General features: G+C 40.2%; 1 protein-coding gene across 1 annotated transcript in view; it reads left to right on the top strand.

The window, feature by feature from the left end:
- Window positions 1–21,133, top strand: part of LOC126328907 (cytoplasmic dynein 2 heavy chain 1) — a 906,666-nt gene that overhangs the window by 715,265 nt on the left and 170,268 nt on the right. The window contains exons 57-58 of the mRNA XM_049996078.1: window positions 2,087–2,347; window positions 5,288–5,424. Coding sequence (XP_049852035.1) covers window positions 2,087–2,347; window positions 5,288–5,424 — 398 coding nt within the window. The remainder of the gene's footprint in view (window positions 1–2,086; window positions 2,348–5,287; window positions 5,425–21,133) is intronic.

Below are 21,133 nucleotides of genomic sequence, written 5' to 3'. Positions count from 1 at the left end.
AGTAAGCCCAGTACCTCATCAATGTAAATAATACACTCCTGGAAATTGAAATAAGAACACCATGAATTCATTGTCCCAGGAAGGGGAAACTTTATTGACACATTCCTGGGGTCAGATACATCACATGATCACACTGACAGAACCACAGGCACATAGACACAGGCAACAGAGCATGCACAATGTCAGCATTAGTACAGTGTATATCCACCTTTCGCAGCAATGCAGGCTGCTATTCTCCCATGGAGACGATCATAGAGATGCTGGATGTAGTCCTGTGGAATGGCTTGCCATGCCATTTCCACCTGGCGCCTCAGTTGGACCAGCGTTCGTGCTGGACGTGCAGACCGCGTGAGACGACGCTTCATCCAGTCCCAAACATGCTCAATGGGGGACAGATCCGGAGATCTTGCTGGCCAGGGTAGTTGACTTACACCTTCTAGAGCATGTTGGGTGGCACGGGATACATGCGGACGTGCATTGTCCTGTTGGAACAGCAAGTTCCCTTACCGGTCTAGGAATGGTAGAACGATGGGTTCGATGACGGTTTGGATGTACCGTGCACTATTCAGTGTCCCCTCGACGATCACCAGAGGTGTACGGCCAGTGTAGGAGATCGCTCCCCACACCATGATGCCGAGTGTTAGCCCTGTGTGCCTCGGTCGTATGCAGTCCTGATTGTGGCGCTCACCTGCACGGCGCCAAACACGCATACGACCATCATTGGCACCAAGGCAGAAGCGACTCTCATCACTGAAGACGACACGTCTCCGTTCGTCCCTCCATGCACGCCTGTCGCGACACCACTGGAGGCAGGCTGCACGATGTTGGGGCGTGAGCGGAAGACGGCCTAACGGTGTGCGGGACCATAGCCCAGCTTCATGGAGACGGTAGCGAATGGTCCTCGCCGATACCCCAGGAGCAACAGTGTCCCTAATTTGCTGGGAAGTGGCGGTGCGGTCCCCTACGGCACTGCGTAGGATCCTACGGTCTTGGCCTGCATCCGTGCGCCGCTGCGGTCTGGTCCCAGGTCGACGGGCACGTGCACCTTCCGCCGACCACTGGCGACAACATCGATGTACTGTGGAGACCTCACGCCCCACCTGTTGAGCAATTTGGCGGTACGTCCACCCGGCCTCCCGCATGCCCACTATACGCCCTCGCTCAAAGTCCGTCAACTGCACATACGGTTCACGTCCACGCTGTTGCGGCATGCTACCAGTGTTAAAGACTGCGATGGAGCTCCGTATGCCACGGCAAACTGGCTGACACTGACGGCGGCGGTGCACAAATGCTGCGCAGCTAGTGCCATTTGACGGCCAACACAGCGGTTCCTGGTGTGTCCGCTGTGCCGTGTGTGTGATCATTGCTTGTACAGCCCTCTCGCAGTGTCCGGAGCAAGTATGGTGGGTCTGACACACCGGTGTCAATGTGTTCTTTTTTCCATTTCCAGGAGTGTAGAAGATTTTAAGTCAATGAAAAAAGAACTCTCAGAGGGTGAGTTCTATTCACTCTTATACGATTTTTTACCTGGGAATTAACATAAGTGGTACATTTTGAGAGAGTCATTTTGAACACACTTCGTAGAGCTTGCAATTCTTTGTAATTATTGGTTCTAATCCAATAATTTTGTGAAGATTTATCAAAAATTGGAAAGAATTTCCATTGGTGAAAAAGCAGTTGTTAGTGTGAAAGAGTAATAGAAATTGGACTGTTCTGAGATTGGATGTGAGAAAATTCCATTTGAAAATAATTAAGAACTCTTTGGGCTAGATGATACAGATGAACTTGGGATCTGAACAATAACTTACCTTGTGAGTTATTATTTTGATTATAATTTATCGAATTTTGAGAATAATTAACATCACAATTTCTTTATGCCAATGTAATCAATTTGTCATGATTTGTCATGCTCAAGTTATATCATAATTTATGTTTATCCAAAACACTTCAGTAGGTGGTCTCAGGGTATGTTTCAGTAGTATCAATTATTTGAAATTATACAAAATTAATAGTTTAAAAATTGTAAAGGATTTGTGAGAAGTTTCAGTTCATAGCACTAAGATACCATGTAAATCTTCTATTTCAGCTTACTACACTGTCTGAAGAACTTATAAACATGCCACTCTCTTGTCTTCTGGCAGCTGCATTTGTTTGTTATCTTGGCAGTGAACCAGAAGATTCAAGACAAAAACATGTGTCTCACTGGCAGAAGATAGTGGGATGGGAAGAAGCAGAACATTTCTCTCTAACAGACTTTCTAAGCACAGAACAGCAGTGTTTAGTATGGCATTCTCAAGGATTACCACCAGACACATTGTCACTTCAAAATGGTTTGCTAATATTACAGGTAATTACTGTATAAAACCAGTTTTATTTTAACTGACATTACCGTTTTTCTATGTCAGACCATAAGATTTACTAATAATAAATGTACTCAAAGTACTTCCAGTGCACCTAGATGTGAAGCAACTGTTTTAACTCTGCTTGATTTTAGGAAGGCATTTAATCCTACTGCCCGCCCCCAGTAGCTGAGTGGTTAGCGTGACAGATTAGATTAGATTAGTACTTGTTCCATAGATCATGAATACAATACTTCGTAATGATGTGGAATGTGTCAGCATGTCAATCCTAAGCGCTTGGGTTCGATTCCCGGCTGGGTCGGAGATTTTCTCCGCTCAGGAACTGGGTGTTGTGTTGTCCTAATTGTCATAATTTCATCCCCATCGACACGCAAGTTGACGAAATGGCGTCAAATCGAAAGACTTGCACCCGACGAACGGTCTACCTGCCAGGAGCCCCTAGTCACATGACATTTATTTAATCTTACTGATTTTTTTATATTATTTGTAAAAAGTGAAACAAGTTAATTTCTGAAATAGCACATTACTATTATTCGACAGCTGCCCAAAAAACAGATATCAGCAAGTCACCAATGAATCAAAGTTATCATGCAAACATAGTTCTCAGCTGTCACTCAGGATTTAGTTGTTGGTCCAACGTTTTCCTCTGATTATGACAATGATGCTTCATCTGAGTTCCACTCTTGTAACTTTATCCTGGATTTTCCAGTGTTTCATTCTTGTAACTGTCACTTATGTGCTTACAATGTCCATCTGTATCTACACACCAATCGTAAGAATACTGTTTCTGCCATATCAGGTATTAATGAAGACTTTTGTTCACTATCATGATGGATGCGAAACCCGGGTCTTCAACTTAGCTCTTAAATATCACAGCTGACCCTAATTCACCTAGAAAATTGATTAGCAAACATTTTTATGAAACAGTGTTGTGAAGGGGTCAGCTGCTAAGCACCATATAGCAGAGATGCTGAACCACAGAGTGGCAGAACAATAAGACTATCAGAAGGTGAGCTTTCAGCCAACTGGGCCTTTGTCTCGAATAGACACCACACACACACACACACACACACACACACACACACACACACACACAAAATCAACTCAGGCTCACATGACCACAGTGTCTGGCTGGTCTATCTGCAACTCATTATCTCTGCTATGTGATGAATAGCAGCTGTCCTTTTCACAATACTGTTACATACCATCCTGCATTTTTCATTGTTTGATTTTTATGAAACAGTTTTTCCCATACTCATTGTGATATTGAATGCAATCAAAATATATGGCCATTTATGTCACATATTTTGATACAAACTCAGTCATTAGGATGAACATCTAAAATGGGAAAGATGAAGAGTTATAGCATCCAGGAAATCTCTCTTTCGGCCACACTCAACTCAGAAAGTTAGAAACAATTTTTTCTTTATGTAAAACGAAAGTAGACTAGCCTTCAGTCCTGCAGAAATTTTACTACTGTGATGTAGTTTAACAAAGCACAGATACCAACAGCTCCAAATGATTCAACCTAGCCATGAATGTTTGCATACAGTTTGGGTATAACATTGGCTTTTTTGGTAACATCAGTCCTTTTTCTGCACAGTTAGGTTTGTTGTTACCATACAGGGGATGTGATTTATATGCACACTATTTTATTCATCCATTTTTACACACACTATTTTCTTCATCCATTTTAGGTTGTGTTTTCAGAACCTCTCCTCGAATATCAAATGCTGATCACCATTTAATAAATGAAGTACAAATATTATATCTCCAGCTTCATGGCTTTACCTTTATAACTCACTAAATCTTTCTCCATCTCGTCTATTTCAGCTATGTGACTACAGAACAAGCCACCCAGTAGCCTGTGTCTAGTCTCAACAGTAAGGTATTCAAAAGGAGACTGGACTCACATTCGACAGGACTACAGTTCAATCCCGTGTCTGGCCATCCTGATTTAGGTTTTCCGTGATTTCCCTAAATCACTCCAGGCAAGTGCCGGGATGGTTCCTCTCAAAGGGCACAGCTGATTTCCTTCCCCATCCTTCCCTAATCCGTTGAGACCGATGACCTCGCTGTCTGGTCTCCTTCCCCAAACAACCCAACCACCCTCAAAAGGAGAATAAAGCTCTATATGTTGCCTGTTCCAGCTGTCTGCCATTTGCCCAACAGCGAACCAGTACTTCTATCTCATTGTCAACACTACTCTGTCTTTCGACACCTGTATCTATTTTCCCCAACTCATCAGCTAACTTTGCCTTATAATTTCTTGCTCACTCTCAGATTGGTTTACTTGTCCTTTAAATCTGATTTTTTCTGAAATGCATTTCTATTAGATTGTAATATTTCATAATGGAAAGCAACATTATGTTATGATAAATTTACTTAACAATGTTAAAACTGACATTACTGTAATACCACATAGTCATTCCTATAACAATTATTATTATTATTATTATTATTATTATTATTATTATTATTGTCACCTGTTCAGATTGTATATTCTGTAGGGATGCCTTGTTAGATGTAAAAGAGAGACCTAATATTTACATTAGAAGTAAGTGCATAAATGAATATAGTGGCTGTGTTTTGAATGATGAGACAATCTACTAATTCATTTGAATTTGAAAACACTTCATTTAAGTGGGAATATTATCACTTGTTAATTTTGAATTTTAGATATAAGATTGTGAAAAAAAGGGCGGATATGGTATGAAATCCATTATTGTTTAATATTTTATTTACTACTGTTCTATAAAAGTCTGAAATATAATACTAAAACTAGTACTGATGCACAGAGTTTTTGAAACATTGGTAGTAGTTATTGGCCACACAACTGGAAGCCAGAGATATGGAAGCAAGTGTTTGTAAATAGGGTTTTGTTAGCAACATAATTTATACCTTCTTTCATAACATTTCTGAAATAGGCATCACTGCGACCACTCCTTTTGGATCCAACTTCAGTGGCATCTTGCTGGCTGCAAAATTACCTGAAAGATGAAGGCTTGGAAACTGTGACACAGCACAGCTCTCGATTCTACACAAGCTTGGAAATGGCTGTCAGGTAAAAATTTAATCATAATCAGCTTTTTACTACCATTTCTATATTTATTCATCCTTTTCTAGAGATGCTACCAAGGAAGGTAATGAGTTGGTGGATACATTAACAAAAGGCAAGCAAATAACAGAAGCTGTACACTGTTTAACAATATCCAACACTATACTGTTAATTCTGTTTGTTCTTAAGATATCTAAATTTAAACTAGTGAATTTGAAAGGAAAATGCTAATGTGAAAAAGCTGCTATTTTCTCAATGACATTAAATAGCCTTTTTGTGTATATTTCTCTCTTCACTGGTTCTGCAGAAAACCTCCTCATTAACTTATCATTCTACCTAATTTTCAACATCCTTCTGTAGCACTACATGTCACATACTTCAATTCTTTTCATTTCGAGTTTTCATGCTGTCCTTGATTCGCTAAAATACAGTGCAGTGCTCAACACATATAGTCTCAGAAATTGCTTCCTCACATTACACTGAGGTGGCAAAATTCATGGGCACATTCACAGATGGCAGTAGTACTACATACACAAGGTATAAATGGGAGTGCATTGGCAGAGCTGTCATTTGTACTCAGGTGATTCATGTGAATAGGTTTCTGATGTGATTATGGCTGTGTGATGGGAATTAACAGACTTTGAACACACAATGGTAGTTAGAGCTAGCTTCATGTGACATTCCATTCTGGAAATTGCTAGGAAATTCAATATTCCAAGATCTATAGTGTCAAGACTGTAGTTTGGATACCAAATTTCAGGTGTTTCCTCTCACCATGGACAATGTAGTGGCCAATGGCCTTCATCTCCTGACTGAGAGCAGTGGTGTTTGGATAGAGCTGCCAATGCGAACAGACAAGCGTCTCTGTGTGAAATAACCACAGGAATCAATGTGGAACACACGATAAACATATCCATTAGGAGAGTGTGGCAATATTTGGTGTTAATGGGCTATGGCAGGAGACGATCGACGCGAGTGCCTTTGCTAACAGCAAGACATGCAGTGCTTCTTCTGGGCTTGTGACCATGTTGGTTGAACTCTAGCTGACTGGAAAAGCATGGCCTGGTCAAATTATTGCCAGTTTCAGTTGGTAAGAGCTGATGGTGGGGTTCAAGTGTTGCACAGACCCTGCAAAGCCATGGACCCAAGTTGTCAACAAGCTCCGGTTCAGCTCAGTTGGTCATTGTAGATAGTTATATTTGGCTACTTGAAGACCATTTGCAGCCATTCATGGACTTCATATTCCCTAACAATGATGTGCCATATCACCGGGCCACATTCTGGACAATTCGAGTGAATGATTTGGTCACCCAGGTAGCCCATCATGAATCCCATCAAACATTTATGGGACATAATCGAGAGGTCAACCATGCAGAAAATCCAACACCAGCAACACTTTCACAGTTGTGGATGGCTGTAGAGACAGTATGGCTTAATATTTTTGCAAGGGACACCCAGTAATTTTTTGAGTCCATGCCATGTCTAGTTGCTCCACTATGTGGGGTAAAAAATGGTCCAACATGAAAAAAACAGGGGCATCTAAGGATGGGGCTGGTAGCACTGAAGTAGATCAAGAAATTGAAAATTATTTTTACGATCAGAGGCAAAATAACTCAACTTAATATGACTGTCTTCTTGTGTTACATCATGATGGAATGTTTAAATATATATGTACCCTGCTGGGAGATGGAAGCTGTTCACCGTTGCATCTGAGGATTGGATTGGTAGCCCCAATATCGATCATGTTGCAATGAAAAGAAACTGAAGATCATTATTACAGTGAGAGACAAATTTATTCTTAATCTCAACTGACTGGAATTTCTTTGGATTTATGACAGATCTTCCACCAAGATTCTGCTACAATAGTCATTGAAGACTTCACACATTGCCCTTTAGATGACCAAATGTGTTTCCTTTAGCATCCTTCTTTTGTAGCCTTAAGTTTTCTTGTACAGTTATTGCACAGCAGTCTCTGCTTCTTTAGATGGTTTTTTTGCAGCAGGTGTATACAGTGCACGGTCCCTCCCACAGAAACTGTTCTGCTAGGTACATATCTATCCAGTATTTGGTCAATTATTCTTTTAAGCTTGAGCCACCATTCATCTACTTGTTGTGCAACAGTTAATGTTTAAAATTCCTGCCTCTTTATCTAGTTTTCTAAACATATAAATCTCTCTGTGCATTTTAGTTGCCCTTTGTACTATAGTAATCAGTTTCACCATGGACATCTTTAAAAAGAAATAGGTCACTTTGTTGCCATTAGATATAATGTATGTGGTCCAGACACATTAATGTGACCATCACGTATGTTTGATGTGAATTTGCAATAACTACAGCCAGCAGGTCGCAGCACTAGTAGTGGAGGATCCACAGAGACTATCTGGGGAACACAGAAAACAGTGTAGCTGTAGTTGTAATGCAGAAATGGAGGTATTTATCTGCTTTTCAAAACAGCCTGATCATTAGCTTTCAGACCAAGGGTGATGGTGTTTCCAAAACTGCTAAGTTTGTAAACTGTTTGCATACCACCGTGGTTAAAGTATACTGTGCACAGCAAAATGGTACTGCTCAAAACCAATGCCAAGACAACTGTGGTGCACCATCGGCCATAGATGATAGGGGTGAATGATGGCTACGGGGATGTGTACAAACAAATGGGTGTGCAGCTGACCCAGATGAACCAAGAGGCTACCAACAGTGTCTCCTCAAAGACTGTTCAGTGGGCTTTGGTGCGTATGAGCCTTCACAGCAGGAGTCTGGATCGTGCTCCAATGATAACTGCTGTTATCAATGAAGAAAGCTGGAATTTCTAAACCACTACTGGAACGGGACATCCACTGAGTGGCAACAGGTGGCATTTCAGATGAATCACATTTTATGCTCCATCATATAGATTGCCATTGGTTTGTGCGGCATGAAACATTTGAAAGCAAACACCCTGCAACTATTGTTGGAAGGGTCCAGGCTGAAGGAGGGGGATGTTATGGTCTGGGGAATGATTTTATATCATTCACAGGGTGATTTCATCATTCTTGAAGGCTCATTGACCAACACAAGTATGCAGCTATCCTTGAAGAACATATTCACACTTTATGCTGTTTGTTTTCCTTAACACAATGGCTCTACCAGCAGCACTGTGCAATGAGTCACACAGCTTGCAGTGTACATGTGTGGTTCATAAAGCATCACGGTGAGTTCACCATGCTTCCCTGGCTACCTAACTCTGTGGGCTTAAACCCAGTCAAAAACATGTGGGATAACCTTTATCGGGCTGTTTGGACCTTTATCGGGCTGTTTGTGCCATGGATGCTTACCCGAGAAACCTAGTGCAGCTGGCCAGGGCAGTGGAGTTGGCCTGGTATACGATGCCTCTTCTTTAGTCTTTTTCTTCTGCTTGTTTATCCCAGCTTCTTGAAATCACTTGTGAAGAGATATGATACAAGTTCTTTAGTGGTATAGGACAATCAATGAAGTTACACAACAGTTAATAATTTAACTTCTGAAACTGCTGGTTTATTGGCATTTGTGGAAAAAAAAAATCTCTCCATTCCCTCATGCGGTCAGTAAACTTTGAGTAACATTTTGTGTGTGTAATTGGCCTTACTACATTGCAAATGATTCTAATGAATTAATTAAACTGATTTACAGAGTTGCTAGGCAATGTAATCAACAAGATGATATGTGTCTCAATTAAAACTGGACCTCAATATTTTGAATAAACTTTAGTTCTTTTTTTTTTTCAAAATCAGCAATTGTTTCAAATTTAATTTCCTACTTTGTGCATTAAGTCCAAACACATTTGCAACTATTGTGCAAGATTTACTGGACAGCTCGGTCACATACTGGCGTGTAAAATATTTCAAATTGAGCGCTGAGGGTTCAGTTTTCTGTAATGGGCTAAATGACTCTTCTGTAATAACATGATGTGTTTATCTCATGTAGAGCTTAAATAAGACTGGATTTACTCTCCATTCAGATCAAGATCACAAAATGAAATTCACCACATAGGTCAGCGAACTTTACAGTGCACCTTTAGCACCATTCTGTGATAACTCGTCTCAGAGTAAAAGCTGCAGATAAATTCACACTTTTTTTATACATTCAAAATTCAAAACAACTTCATATTAAACAAATAAATCATGGCATGTAATTACTAATCAAACATTTCTGATTCTGAACAAACTTCAAGAACTTGTATTTCATAATCAATAAAATTTTATCACCTGAGAGAAATTATTAGTTAGTTAAAATGGATTCAGATTACTGTCAACTCATGTCTGGACGATGATGTCATGAATTGACACTTGCTTGGAATGAACGAAATACCTGTACTGAAAAATACTGTCCGTTGAGTAATTTACTTGCTTTTATAACAAATTTGGTGCCCCGTGCATCGCTGCACTGGCTCCACATCCTTGTTGGCACCTTTCAGTCCATCACTGACTCTTTCCCTGTAAGTTTCACAGGAGTTTGTTCTGTAGAAGATATCTAATGTTTTTGACAGATGGTCACATTGATATGACAGGCCACTGTACCTCCAGAGAAAGTATTTAGCATTGTTTTGCAAAGTGTCTTGACACACTCATCACTTCTAAAACTATAATTATTTTTGTAAATTATTCGATAAAAGTTTCCTGCCATGATGAAATTACTATTGGGAAAGGTAGGTATTAGCAATCTGAGGTTTTTTCAAAAGTTTCTTGGTAACTTCTGCGGGCTATCTCTTGACCAACAGAAGAACCCATTTATAAATTTATGCCAACCCTCATTTCAGAATCTTGTCCAAACCACCTACCATGTAGCTTCAGTTTCTATCTTGGTGCATCTGAGTTGTTTCTTCTTTCCATTAAAAACCCAAAGTTTTGTCCTGATCTGTGGAGGACATTTTAAAGGGTATCCTAACTTCTTTCACTCCCCCCATGAACCATGGACCTTGCTGTTGGTGGGGAGGCTTGCGTGCCTCAGCCGTACCGTAGATGCAACCACAACGGAGGGTTATCTGTTGAGAGGCCAGACAAACATGTGGTTCCTGAAGAGACGCAGCATCCTTTTCAGTAGTTACAGGGGCAACAGTCTGGATGATTGACTGATCTGGCCTTGTAAACCTAATCAAAACGGCCTTGCTGTGCTGGTACTGTGAACGGCTGAAAGCAAGGGGAAACTACAGGCGTAATTTTTCCTGAGGGCATGGAGCTTTACTGTATGGTTAAATGATGATGGCGTCCTCTTGGGTAAAATATTTTGGAGGTAAAATAGTCCCCCATTCGGATCTCCGGGCGGGGACTACTCAAGAGGACGTCGTTATCAGGAGAAAGAAAACTGGCATTGTGTGGATCGGAGCGTGGAATGTCAGATCCCTTAATCGGGCAGGTAGGTTAGAAAATTTAAAAAGGGAAATGGATAGGTTAAAGTTAGATATAGTGGGAATTAGTGAAGTTCGGTGGTAGGAGGAACAAGACTTTTGGTCAGGTGACTACAGGGTTATAAATACAAAATCAAATAGGGGTAATGCAGGAGTAGGTTTAACAATGAATAAAAAAATAGGAGTGGGTAAGCTACTACAAACAGCATAGTGAGCACATTATTGTGGCCAAGATAGACACGAAACCCACACCTACTACAATAGTATAGGTTTATATGCCAACTAGCTCTGCAGATGACGAAGAAATTGATGAAATGTATGATGAGATAAAAGAAATTATTCAGGTAACGAAGGGAGATGAAAATTTAATAGCCATGGGTGACTGGAATTCGAGAGTAGGAAAAGGGAGAGAAGGAAACATAATAGTTGAATATTGATTGGTGGAAAGAAAAGAAAGAGGGAGCCGTCTGGTAGAATTTTGCACAGATCATAACTTAATCATAGAATCATAGCTAACACTTGGTTCAATAATCATAAAAGAAGGTTGTACACATGGAAGAATCCTGGAAATACTAGAAGGTATCAGATAGATTATAAAATGGTAAGACAGAGATTTAGGAACCAGGTATTAAATTGTAAGACATTTCCAGGGGCAGATGTAGACTCTGACCACAATCTACTGGTTATGAGCTGTAGATTAAAACTGAAGAAACTGCAAAAAGGTGGGAATTTAAGGAGATGGGACCTGGACAAACTGATTAAACCAGAGGTTGTACAGAGTTTCAGGGAGAGCATAAGGGAACAATCGTCAGAAATGGGGGAAATAAATACGGTAGAAGAAGAATGGGCAGCTCTGAGGGATGAAGTAGTGAAGGCAGCAGAGGATCAAGAAGGTAAAAAGATGAGGGCTAGTAGAAATCCTTGGGTAACAGAAGAAATATTGAATTTAATTGATGAAGGGAGAAAATATAAAAATGCAGTAAATGAAGCAGGAAAAAAGGAATACAAACGTGTCAAAAATGAGATCGACAGGAAGTGCAAAATGGCTAAGCAGGGATGGCTAGAGCACAAATGTAAGGATGTAGAGTCTTATCACACTAGGGGTAAGATAGATACTGCCTACGGGAAAATTAAAGAGACCTTTGGAGAAAAGAGAACCACTTGTATTAATATCAAGAACTCAGATGGAAACCCAGTTCTAAGCAAAGAAGGGAAAGCAGAAAGGTGGAAGGAGTATATAGAGGGTCTATACAAGGGCGATGTACTTGAGGACAATATTATGGAAATGGAAGAGAATGTAGATGAAGATGAAATGGGAGATACGACACTGCATGAAGAGTTTGACAGAGCACTGAAAGACCTGTGTCGAAACAAGGCCCTGGGGGTGGACAACATTCCATTAGAACTACTGATGGCCTTGGGAGAGCCAGTCCTCACAAAACTCTACCATCTGGTGAGCAAGATGTATGAGACAGGCGAAATACCCTCAGACTTCAAGAAGAATATAATAATTCCAATCCCAAAGAAAGCAGGTGTTGACAGATGTGAAAATTACCAAACTATCAGTTTAATAAGCCACAGCTGCAAAATACTAACGCGAATTCTTTACAGACAAATGGAAAAACTAGTAGAAGCCAATCTTGGGGAAGATCAGTTTGGATTCCATAGAAATATTGGAACACTTGAGGCAATACTTATCTTACGACTTAGCTTAGAAGAAAGATTAAGGAAAGGCAAACCTACATTTCTAGCATTCGTAGACTTAGAGAAAGTTTTTGACAATGTTGACTGGAATACTCTCTTTCAAATTCTGAAGGAGGCAGGGGTAAAATACAGGGAGTGAAAGGCTATTTACAATTTGTACAGAAACCAGATGGCAGTTATAAGAGTTGAGGGGCATGAAAGGGAAGCAGCGGTTGGGAAGGGAGTGAGACAGGGTTGTAGCCTATCCCTGATGTTATTCAATCTGCATATTGAGCAAGCAGTAAAGGAAGCAAAAGAAAAATTCGGAGTAGGTATTAAAATCCATGGAGAAGAAATAAAAACTTTTAGGTTTGCCAATGACATTTCAATTCTGTCAGAGACAGCAAAGGACTAGGAAGAGCAGTTGAATGGAATGGATAGTGTCTTGAAAGGAGAATATAAGATGAACATCAACCAAAGCAAAACGAGGATAATGGAATGTAGTGAATTAAGTCAGGTAATGCTGAGGGAATTAGGTTAGGAAATGAAACAATTAAAGTAGTAAAGGAGGTTTCTGTTTAGGGAGCAAAAGATTGTAAAACACATCAGGAATTTCAGTAGGAAGGAAGAGTGCTTAAAATTAAATGACATCTGGATCCTGGTGCTCGAGAAGATATGTACAGGTCTTCCACTATGGGATAATAGCAACAGTGGATGAAGGCAACTGACAATGGCCAATTGTGCCCAGGTATTCAAAGCGTGTGACCTCATGCCACTGCACAGGAGCACGCATGAATGGAATTTTGCTTCAGTCAGTAGTGAGCCAGGGTGTGACTCTGACATTCAAAGCAGCTGAGATCCCCCTAGAAGGTGATCTTCACAGATGGGAGTGAAACGTTGGGTTTTAATGGAAACTCCACCTGACTGCAACATAATGACCCAGAATATTTTATTAATTATGATACAGACAGCCGCACTTTTGTTGTTCACCCTCCCAATAAGTATTATTTTTTTGTATGACCTGTAGCGTGTTGTGTGGTGATTTTATGTGTTCACAATTAGTAAATAATAATTCATTTGTAAACAATTTTTTTGTCACTAGCATATCATTTGTATTCATTTGCATGGGATCCCATTCAGCAAACAGATCCCATTTGTATAGGTTATCACCATGTCCTACCCTGGTTGAGGAAAATGTGGTACTCGTAAAAACTGATAACATGAAGTATTTGCGGAAAAGGTCCCATTCCCATATTCAGACTGTCTCATGCTACTAAAGTGTATATTATATCACTCTCTTCACTTGCTGTCTTGTCCCCCTAATGAAATTTATCATAAATAACCTACCATTATTTGATAAGAATAATAATGTCCATACCTACAATACTAGAGGGAAAACTATCATTATTAAAACTGCCATTGGCTGAGACAGGAGTTCAATACTCAGCAACAAAAATATTTGCTCATTTGCCCAATGACATAAAAAAGGACTAAAAGAATAATGTGTTTCTTAATGTTAACACTAATTATGTATCCTTGTCCTGTAAACTGACTTATGCCACAGCATTTCAATAAAAGAATTGGTAACTACCATTTATGTTTTGCACTAGCCACATTTCTCTTAAAATGCTCAATTTATGTGTGCACATGCAAGGCTAATGATTTTCTTACAAACTCAGAAACAAAGAAAACATGTACCATGAGTTACATGCTTGTTTAAATGTGACACAAATTGAGCAATGAGGGACTTGCCTGCGAAAGGCAAAGGTCCTGTGTTCGAGTCTTGGTCCGGCACACAGTTTCAATCTGCCAGGAAGTTTCAGGTATTTATATTGTTTGTCTACTTCTCGAATTAAATTGACCTTAAATTGCAGTTGTAACAGATGTTTAACAATCTTACAAAACCTTCTAATATCAATTATTGTAAACATTTTCCAATATTTTATTGAACTTCATAATAAACCATGCCATTTCAGGGGGCAGTTAAATATGCTATGTGCAGTTTATATTACTGAGTACTATTTTCTTTATTGTTTGATAGTCTCTTCTTCTTTATTTAGTTATTTTTTCTATTTTTATGACCAAGTTTCATTGGTTGATGACCTTGTTTCCTGACAATTATTATCTTTGTCTTGTGATTGTTTTTCTTTGTCTGGAAAACATTTTTCTCCAGTCTTTTACTTCTTTTTCATTGGGCCATGTTACATTTTTGTTCTTTGGTCAGCAAAATCCTGTTGTTGAGAGTCTTACTTTCTTTGATCGTTACAACTTGCTTACCAATGAAATTCTTATCAGCAACAAAGTCATTTCTTATTCCACATTCACCCAACTATATTTTTGTTTGTTAGTATGAACCTCTGCTCTTGTTTATCTTTTATGCCAATGTTATTCATTAATTTTTTTTGCTAAGTCTCCCTATAATATTTTAGCAGACCCACTACTTCTAACTGTTAGTCAGTCTTTTCAGTGTGAGTGCTTGCTTGTATATGAGTGTAGACAGAAATAGAATTACTGTTTAATAATATATTGTGAAATAAGACACAGAGTAAAATACTTTTCTTGTCATGTATTGTGAGTGATTACCAAGTACATAGGTGGAATATACATTGGCCATCTGACAGCCTGTGAAAGACTCTCACACAAACAGCTTCCGAAAGACAATAATACAGACAGACAGACGTCATGGCTCATGCGCCACTTCCTTTTATGTAAAACAAAACACTTGAACATGTTACTGAATTTAAGATTCACAAAATAACAATTAAATGTCATGAGATTATTTTGGTTACATGTATCAAAAATGGGCCACATACTGCCTTATGAGTTCTGATCCTTATTTTGGTTTGCTCTCAAGCAGAGCTATCATTTTAAATGAACGTAATAAATAAACATCATAGCTTTTTGGAAATAGGGGACAGGTAAATTTTCATGAATATGTAGTTCAACATGACTGCATAGTTAATATCACATAATTTGAAAGTTGGTTTATTAAGAAAACTGAGTAGTATTTGCAAGAACTCATGGTTAAAATGCCCTTTTTAAAGGGTAGCTTACTACTGGAACTGGGTATAGACATAACAGTATAAAGGAATTTCAGATAGGTAAGGGAAGGTAGTCCCATTTGAATACCCCTGAAGAGGTTTTATTAACCAAAAGTTAGCAAAATGCTTTTCTATAACCCTGAAGGTGGAATGTAGGAAGTTTGGAAAAGAATTACAATCCAGTACCCAGAGGTATAAAATATATGCGTAAATAACAAAAATAGTAAGATACAGGTAGTGTGAAGCACCAAAAATATAAAATCATTAACTTATATTAGAGAAATCATGGGTAATGTGTGTAACATGCAAAAAATATAAAATTATAAAGGTATAGCATTAATATTGTGTAACAATTAAGAAACAAACAATTTGAAATACAAAAATTTACAGAGGTATGAAATATTGATTACAACAAAACATCCTAAAAGCATATATAAGATACTCCCAAGGTGTGAATCAAAGCAAAGTTTAAAATCATGTAACATAGGATTCCTATCTAAGTAATATGAGGTACACTTTCACATTTATTGTGAAATTTCATTTTCCTACATGAGTTATTTCTTCTAGTGCGATAACCAGTTCAGTGTGGCATTTTGGGTAACACTGTTTTTTCAGTACCTGAAACCACACACTATGTAATTTTCCATCCTAATCAATGACATCACTTGCTATAAATAGAAGCTTTTGTCATTTATGTACATTTATGATAATGATTTTCTATTTAACTCATTTTTCACTTTAGTATTTAGTTCTCAAAAGGGGTTGTTTCACCACAAAACTAGACAAAACATATATTGTAGTAGAAATAGCATATAAGTAATAATATCAAGATGTTGACTTAGGTAAGCATAATCACCATTTTATACATCACATTAATATCCTAACATTGGATAGTTTTCCTCCTCCTGTATATACAGAATTTAACAGGCAAAAGACAAGTCTACTATGAAAGCAAACAGGTAGGCCAGCATTGACCTCACAACAGTCTAAACAGGAAATTCCTGTGAGACAAAACCGTTGCTCAGTCTGAAACCTATGTAACATCTCAAGTGTGACTCTAAGCCAACAATAGATGTAAGTGTAAGATAAAAAATCATATCTAATGACTGAGTATAAAGTGTTTAGATGAGAATTACCATCTTTGTGTTATATGAGTACATTCTCAACTTATGTATAATAATCTTCACTCCACTTCTCATGATACACAGCATCACAGTGTCATCTTGAAGTTTCTTGCAAAACTTATATTTTTGGAAGAAAAGCTGTATGTCATAGCAGTAAATTTAACTGTAAATCCCAGATTTTCCATATAATATTTAGAATCCAGTAAGTTCATATATATATTATGGTGTAGAAAATGAGAGTTACTTGACATAGTCTTGACCAAGTGTGTCATTCAATTAACATGTGATTAATCGGTTACTTAGTTCAACAAGAAAAAAAATCATCACGGAGGGTATTCACAAAATAAGTGAAACTTAAAGTACTAACACTTAGTTAAAGGGGTAATGAAAAATCAGATGAATACATACAATTGAAAGATAATCAAGTTGCAGATTTGCTTCAGGGACATGAAATCTCAGGTTAAGGTCAACATATGACACTGAAAATGAGAAGGATTTCGGCAATAGAAACATATGTACATGGAAAAGGGGTAAACCGATTGGATAATCATCACGTGGATGACATAGTATAAAAGATAGAAGAAAACTTACAGCATGTTAAGAATGAAGAAAAACAGAAGATAGATTTTGAATACTCCCCTTCGCTCTAACCCCCTCCCACCACACCAAGTAAGATGATACCCAAATGTAAGTAGTGGTATACAGAAATAAACAATAGCATAATATATATATGATATGACCAATAAAATCATGCTTATTACATGGTGTATAGTGTACCTCATTGGATCGAGAATCCTCCAACACTAAACCCTTACTGGTGACCCCAAATGTATTCACAAGTGCTACAATGAAATCTCGTTCCATCATGCAGCATGCAATGGTCTGCTTGCCACCCGCTACACCGCACACAAGCCAACTTGGTTTTCCAATGGGCATCCCAGCTTCATTTTCTAATTATCCGCCTCGTGTTCACAAAAGTTTGACACAGTTCCCGAACACATCAACTAGCTGTATGCAATAGGACAGTGTTTCTACATTTCCTCAGCCATGTGTGCCAGTATCAGGTATGACTCTCCCATACGGGTCCACTGTATGGCTGTTGGTGTTACTTCATTGAATGCCCGGCTCATTGATTCCTCAACCACGGTCGAGCCAGCCACGCCTACCTTGCCTTCTGCCAATGACAGTGTCAGGAACTGGTACACTGCTACTGCACCTGAGCCAGTTACGCTGCAGAGCTACGGGCAGGAAGCGGCAGTTTCCGGAAAACTGTTAAACGAAGACTCCACCATCCGTTGGCCTAAACTACTGTCACTTCACAAGGACCATCCACACACATGGTTTGCTTTAGTTGACCACGTTCTGAAGCTTCATGGCATTGCTGATGACAACACTAAATTCCTTTGCTTAATGTGTCACTTCCATGATGAACCAGACCTGATCTGCGATATTGTTGCTTCGCCTCTCCCTACAGACAAATATGCATTCACCTGATGCACCATCCTCGAGCACCTATCCGGATCTACAGAGGAAGCTATCTGCCTCATCATCCGTCATGTGTCACTGGGTTCCAGATCCCCATCGCAACTCTGGCGTGATCTCCACACTACGATTGACACACATCACTACACGTTGGACCATCTGGTTGCTCAAACTTCCTCCAGAAGTTCAAATTCACCTTCTCCATCTAATTTAGACCCCACTAGATGCTAAACTGAAGATCACATACAAGGCTTACAAGAGCCTACCACCCCGCATAACCCCCCCCACCCCCACCCCCACCCCCCCACCACCACCACCAATATCCAATACCCCTCCTGCTGGGCCCTATGGCCTCAGGGATCAGTGATTGGCACACCTGCACTACAGTTTCCATTGTTTTGTACGGAGTGGGCACAACTCACTCTGTGCATGCAGGCTGACCCAACGCCACTTGGCAACCACCGACATGACTCCTCACCTACCAGCTCTATTGCGGCGGTGCTGTCAGAGGAATCGACAAACATGATCCCCTCCATTGCCGCTTTGGCCTCAGGCAGCTTGATGGATGACACTGCGCGCCACTCAATTTGGTGTTATTTTCATTCCTGCCTTGGTGACGCATTCCCAGACTAATATCACGACTCCACTCAGGTGCTGTGGGCCGCGTTACATCTCACAGACACCTGTCTCTTAGTGCTTCTTCACCTTGTCTTTCATTTCTAGTCAACACGGGGGCCAAGGTCAGTGCCATACCTTTGTCTGCGGGTATTAAATTCAAACGTCAGCCTTGCTCCCCACTTCAAGCCGCAAATAATTCTTTGATCCAATCTCATGACATAACTAATTTAAATCTTAAACTTCAGGACATTAACACTCTCTTACAGTGGACTTTCACCAATGTTGATGAACCCGTGTTCAGGGTAAATTTTCTCTTAGCCCACGCTCTTTCACCTAACCTGCAACAGTGTACACTAATCTTTAATTTGGTAGAACATCCCACCAGTTCCGATATTACTTCCCTCTCACCCAAGAGCGCCACTCTATTGTGCAAGCTAGCTGAAGCTGCCATTGCGGTACTCTCTCATAAATCACACAATGGCAAACTTCGGGACAACAACAAAACCCTCTGGTTACACATCGCCGTCATTCAAGCCAAGCTCACGGACGCTTGTAAGCAGGTCGCCCAGCTGTCACACATGGCCAAGACCCCAACCCCTGTGCTGCCTCCTCACACCGGCCACCGATGCAGCATGACTTTTCTACTGCCCGACAGAAGCTGTGTTCACGACACCACCAAGTATCCCACTGAGCTCTACGACAGGGACTACCAGTAGAACACTGTCACTGTGGCTGATCCACCGACCTGTGACATGCAAGCGTGTGCATTACAGATTAGTCATACTTTATAGGATGCAGGTCCATCATCCCCACTCGTGTTTGTGATCAGCAATGGTACTGTTCATGGAATGAATACCACTGAAGATCCACCAGTGCCCACAAAGGCTAGGCGTTTGAATCCAGAACAATTTAAACACACTAAATTGATTTTTCAGGAAGTTTTTGACAAAAGACTATTTACCCTTCTTCTAATAGCTAGTCATCACCCATTCATTTCGTGCCAAAGGAAGGTGACACTTGCCGTCTCTGCGGAGACTACAGTGCACTTAAAACCAGAACAATTTTAGACAATTATCCTGTCCCTAATATTCAAGATCAACTGCACGGGGCACAAATTTTCAGTGTAATCGACTGTTACAAGGCATACTACCAACTGTTTCCTAGGAACTGTAAATTGCTACTGCAAACACATTTCCCATGCCACTGACATAAAAGCCCCACTGACAGACGCTCTCACAGGCAACAATACTTTAAGGTCTCGGGCAGTCATGTGAGCTCCAGACATGCGACGTGCATTTGATAACCTCAAATCAGCCTTACAGATGGCTGTTATGCTCGCTCACTCCATCCCTTATACTCCCATCTTGCTTACTACAGTCGCAAGTGATACAGCAGTAAGGGGCAGTACTTCAGGAATCTGTGGGTTCTGTTGTACAGCCGCTCAGATTTTTCTCCCACAAACTGTCTGCTTCTCAATGCAAATGGTCAACCTTTGACCAGGAACTATTTGCTATTTATGCAGCTATCAAACATTTCCAAGACAATACCAAAGTCGCCATCTCGTGGTATTTACTGACACGAACTGCTCATATATGTTTTCCGCAACCCAGGCAAGGACATGTCCCAATGACATTCCTGTAATATGGACCTAATATTCCTGGTTACGAACAACATACAGGTATGTTATGTCAGAGTGGCTGGCAATGTGTAGCCAATTTTTTATCTAGTGTGTCAGTATTATCTCCACAACTGGACCTCAGCGAACTCCCTAGATTGCAAACAGATGATTACTGAACTTGATGCATTGTGCTCCGATACTAAAACAGGACTCAAACTGAAGTTATGGGCACTTACTGGGTTCTTGTCACCCGTCTGGTGTGACATTTCAACAGGACGCGTACATCCAGTGATTCCTGCACCTCTCCTCTGTGACATTTTTAATAGTATTCAAAGACTTAGCACACCCTGGCATATGCACCACTGCATGTTTGTTGTCCTAATGTTTCATATGGCTCTGGGTGATAAAATAATGCTGCAGTTGGGCACGAGCTTGTGTGACTTGTCAGGGTGCAAAAGTAGGATGTCGTGCACAGCCCCCCCCCCCCCCCCCCCCCCATGGGTACGTTTGACATGGCAAAATGAAGATTTCAACACATACACATCGATATCGTTGGGTCCTTACTCCCCTCAGGCCCCTTTCATTACATACTGTTCGCCATTGACAGGTTTACCGACTGGATAGAGGTAATTCCCCTCACAATTGTCACAGCCAACACAGTGGCCCAAACCCTTTTATTAATGTGGATCTCACACTTTGGCTGCCCAGGTTCTATCACCACTAACCAGGTCTGCCACCAGTTTGAGTTCGCCCTCTTCCAGCAGCTTTCTGAACTGTTCAGGTTGAA

Source organism: Schistocerca gregaria, chromosome 2 (assembly GCF_023897955.1).
Source record: "Schistocerca gregaria isolate iqSchGreg1 chromosome 2, iqSchGreg1.2, whole genome shotgun sequence".
NCBI lineage: Eukaryota > Metazoa > Arthropoda > Insecta > Orthoptera > Acrididae > Schistocerca > Schistocerca gregaria.
Note: the sequence above shows the minus strand (reverse complement) of the source record. Positions and strands in the feature narration are given on the sequence as shown.